Source organism: Aplysia californica, unplaced genomic scaffold, assembly GCF_000002075.1.
Source record: "Aplysia californica isolate F4 #8 unplaced genomic scaffold, AplCal3.0 scaffold01561, whole genome shotgun sequence".
Taxonomy (NCBI): domain Eukaryota; kingdom Metazoa; phylum Mollusca; class Gastropoda; order Aplysiida; family Aplysiidae; genus Aplysia; species Aplysia californica.
In genome coordinates this window covers 4,208-9,141 of record NW_004798831.1, presented here as the reverse complement: position 1 = coordinate 9,141, position 4,934 = coordinate 4,208, and the positions used below count along the sequence as shown (strand labels likewise).

Sequence of the window (4,934 nt, the reverse complement as noted above, 5' to 3'; positions counted from 1 at the left end):
TCATGTAGATGTGTCCATGTAGATGTGTGTCCATGTAGATGTGTCCATGTAGATGTGTGTCCATGTAGATGTGTCCATGTAGATGTGTGTCCATGTAGATGTGTGTCCATGTAGATGAGCGGTTTTCTCCGGTTTTGATATACACTCTGTCTTCTCGTGTTTCTATACACAGCTTAAACTTACATTCTCCTTGCTTCTTCTTGATAGAGATCGTATGGATCAAGACTTCAAACCATCTGATATTTATGTTACATTTTGAATACGTGATTCTGATATAGTGTGAGATTTCAATTTTATAAGATTGGCCGAGAGTGGGTCTGATACTGTGCAATCCTAAGAGCATTTTCATGCTCACAGTCTGTAATTTTAACCTGGTAGATTCCGTTCCGACTAAATGTAGGTCCCATTATGAGCTCTTAGCAAAACTAACACACTAAATGTGCTGCCGTGATAGTAGAGTAGATATTAATTCTAACAATAACCGTTTAAGACTATCGCCATAGTACTTTTCCGCCAACGTTCCTATCTTTATATATCTCTTTTCTAACTGCTGCCTGGTTTTATCTGAGAAACTCTTAGGCCCAGCTTCATAAAGCTGCACTCACAATATTTAGTCGGTCTATATCGCACAGTATTTATATTTGGAGACAACCCTAAACATGAACGTCTTCAGATAGAAACTTCCTCCACTTGAGCGGTCCTTCTTGATAAGTCAATATCTATTGGGTGCTAAAGCGAAAGAGGGTAGCGCTTGCCTCAAAACGTCGACCCGACACAGCAGTACGAGGAAGGCGTGGTTGTAAATCTCACACCGGCGCTGCAAGAGCTCACCATTTCACATGACATGAGCTATCTGAGAGAGGGAATCTATGAGCTAGCGGAGATTCCCTGACAGGAATCCTATCTCGCTGTGTTCAGCGCCGGGATCGTGGAAGTTCGCCGGCCCAATGTGAACACCCCGGGTCCCCGCCATGAATGTTTTATACGCCAATAATCGGAAAGCGTGCCATTTTGCCGGTACTCCGAGGGAAGTAAAACTCACCCCGCACCGGATTACACTCTAACCGCCCCGCCAGGTCCTCGTCTCAGGCCCAAGCGGTTTATCGAGACAATAAAACGCTGGTTGCACCGAGCCCCCCTGGCTCTCTCTGTCGGCACCCCCTCACTGCCTCACCTCACCACCTCACCTCTGTCGAGATCTATTCTACTCCTATAACGGCTTCTCTCTTAAAATCCTTATGCGTAGGCAATACCACCCAGTCTGCTCATTCTAAATAACCCCCATCAGTCTCTCCACCCCAGCCCCCCTCTAAATATACACACACTTTTCCCTTCCAGATCTCCCCCTCTACACCTCGACCTCTCTTTTCTCCCATGGCGACCTCCAGTATTCAATCAGTGTCATTCTCTTGTGACCAGAGTCATAGAAGAAGCAAGGCAAGAATGAGACACAGTAACTCTATATACATAATAATGAGAATTGATCCATCGGTCTCTTGTCACTTTTCCCCAAAGACTTAAGACAGCTTTCTTTACAACGAGGCGGGCGGATGTGGTATTACGTTCACAGAAATTAGTATACAAGTTATGTCACAAACATAAGTGTATCTTATTGGTCCTGTGGGTCTTCTACCATAATATTCAAATTATCATATTATTTTTTTCATAGTTTATACACATGGTATTATATTTGAGAATTCTCAAACAACTGCACCCCCGGCCCCCTCAAAAAAGAAGAAAAGGAAATAAGAAACCAGAAACGAACGAAACACGCTCCTTTTGACAGGCTGTGCACTGTCGAATTTCTGTTATGACAATAGGTGGCTACATCCATTATTTGTATGTATGTTACATCATCATCATCATCATCATCATCATCATCATCATCATCATCATCATCATCATTAACATCGTTGTCGTCGTCGTCTTCGTAGTCGTCGTTGATCCTTCATTCATTTCACCTCATCTTTGCTATTGTCTTCTTCACCACTATCATAATTATCCTCAAAATCATTGGTGTAGCTGTCGTCTCCTCTGGTTCTTCCAATTCTCTTTCCCTTTTTTGTCCATTTATTTGATTGTTTCCTCCTGTGGATCCCTAGCTTCCCGTATGTTTGATTAAGTTCTCAACGAACACTGAAATATATGTACAACTCTCTTGTTTCTGTCGTAGAAGCTTCTCAATGTCTTCTCTTGTTTTCGCATGTCTCATGTTGTCAATTTAATGTCATGCCCACCCTTTCCACACCTGCAATCTCAACCCCCATCACTGAAACTCAACCTTCCCACTCCCCAAATCTCAGCCTCTACACCCCCACCCCATCTCAACCGTACCGCCTGAATCCTCTCGTCTTAACCCCCCCCCCACCTGTTGGTTTTTTTTCATCTCACCCCATCAAACGTCTCACATCGTATCCACTTTGTTATTTCCTGTAAGCGTGTCATTAATTATTCTGAAGTTTTGTCTTTTTTAGAGCCTTGCCCTTGACCCCAAACTACTGCCCTGCAATGCCAGGCTGTTTCTCCGACTGATGATCCGTGGCGACCACAGACAGATCATCGTGTATTAACATGACCCTCTCTCCTCCCACAGACGTAAATTATTTAAATTTAAACCATTTTTAAATACAGTAGACAGCGCACAATGACACCATCGACATGGCAGAAGTAAAGTATAACCCCCCATGTCTTCACGAGTCGTGACCATCACACCCTACTGATTTCTGTTCATAACTGCAACCCCACAGTGACCCCGGGAATTGTGCACTGAATCAAACAATTCCTAATAATGGGGGATTATGCTTTACTTTTGCCCCAAGATTTATAGGTACAAAGAAAAAGCAAAGCCTGTTTTCAAAAAAGAGGATCATCTGCATGGGGTCTAGCATGCGACCATCGCTGCTGCCGCCGCTGCGACTGCAAAGCTCTGTCCTTGACCGTGCTGTGACCTTGACCTACTTTCAGCGTGTCAGTGTAACCTCCACGCCCGGAAGTGCCGTTTCAACATGGGTCTGTACGAGTTGTCCGGCCGGAAGAGCGGGGGTGTCTGCCTGAACTGCCGGCACAACACCAAGGGACGCAACTGCAACTACTGCTCGGTGGGATACTATCGGGACCGGAGCAAGGACATCAAGCACAGGAAGGCCTGTAAAGGTGACGTTTGCGCATGATCGGATCCTCTGCCTTGTTGCAGCCGCTGCTGCTGTGTGGCGTGGCGCACTGTAACCTTGAAGCGCGGTCTGCATAGCTCAGAGTATGCCTCGTCTCAACGCCTGCGCTCGCTGTTTTACTCAACGTGCTGCATTTAGTGTCACCCGTGACCTCCGACCTTTACCCTCTCCCTCATCCCATGTACCCCAACTAATACATGTATCGTATTTTATCAGAATGCATATAACGTGTCCAACCCCTCGCTGAACCCAATATATTCACCCTTTGACAAAGTATACATATCAGATCGCGATAATATCTTTTTCAGGCCATTCGGTGGATTTCAAGACGAGCATTTCTTCTTCGATGTGACCACATTGATTTGCATGTTTGGTGTTTTTTTTCTTTGTTTTTTTTTCTTGAGGGGAGGGAGGGTTCTTTTTTATATTGCCCTTTGTGTTTCACAAATGGGTACAGTCTGTTGCATGAGGTTTCCTTTAACACATACTCCTCCTATTAATAACATATTGGTGTCTTTTTGTGCATATTTATACAGTACAGGCCAGTGCTATAGTGGTTCATCATTACTCCACTTTACAGCATGGTTTGTTCTGGCTGAGGAAAGAGCTGTCAGGGTGATCGGGTTATTGTGATTTGGGCAGGAGGGGGGGGGGGAACAAGTTTAACCAATATAGACTAGTATTAATATGTAAAGATAGTTAATAAAACAAAATACGTTTCTGTCATTTACCGTGTGATAATGCCAGATAGTTATCTGAACTACCAGCCTACTTTTAACCGCTTTTAGAATATTGATAAACACATCTAGAGCAACAAGAACAATATATAATAATAATCTTGCACTTAATGCAGTTTTGGCATCAGTTACTTGCTTTTTCATAAGACCTACCTCGCCTTAGTGTATTATTGTTTCAATCGTGACGCCCTGACAGCTCAAGACTCTACCCCCCCGCCCATCTCCACACCCTCCCTCCTTGTACCCTCCCCCTTTCCCCTGGGCTTGCCCTAACAGCATGAGACTTGCACGACATCTTCCTGTCCTCTTGCAGCTTGCAACTGCAACTTGCATGCCCGCCGCTGCCGCTTCAACTATCAGCTCTTCCAAATGTCAGGCATGCGCAGTGGGGGCGTGTGCATGAACTGTAAGCACAACACGGCAGGGCGCTACTGCCAGTACTGTAAGGAGGGCTATTACCGCGACGCCAGCCGCAAGATCACGGACAGGAGGGCCTGCAGAGGTAGGACATATACCCCTCTCTCCTTCCCCACCCCCTCTCTTCTGCGTACGCACTGTCTGTATTTGTCTACACACGTCCAATTTATTACAAAAGAACTACAACAAACCACAGGAGCCATTGTGAAAGGACAGCAGTGCAGTATGAGTTGTTGTTGTGCATATTGAATCGGGAATTTGTTGAATGACGCGATGGGTTTTTGTTGAAACGGGATGCCAGAGTAAACAAGCGACGCGGCCGGCTCGATATCTGGCTTTCAGATTCGCTGCTGTCAGTTTTTCGCACTCTGGTGTTCACAAACACGAGTCTCAGTCGGGTTCTTTTTTGTAGCATACTAGTAGCACACGTCGTTCTCTGTCGTCTATTAGTTAGTGGCTAGCTACTTTATTGTAAGATCTACAATGAAGTGTTGCTGGTGGTGTTGTTGTTTCTGTTGCGTGGTTGCTACCGCCGGTGTAGGTGGGTGTCGTTGTAGTCGCTGTAGTTGTTGTTATAAATGCTGGTGGTGGTGGTGGTGGTGGTTGTGAT

At 45.3% G+C, this 4,934-nt stretch overlaps 1 protein-coding gene across 1 annotated transcript in view; it reads left to right on the top strand.

The window, feature by feature from the left end:
- Positions 1-3,153, top strand: part of LOC101852456 (netrin-1-like) — a gene marked incomplete at both ends in the record, with an annotated part of 43,959 nt that extends 40,806 nt beyond the window's left edge. Inside the window, 1 exon segment of the mRNA NM_001317358.1 lies at positions 2,965-3,153. Coding sequence (NP_001304287.1) covers positions 2,965-3,153 — 189 coding nt within the window.
- Positions 3,154-4,934: the final 1,781 nt, after the last annotated feature.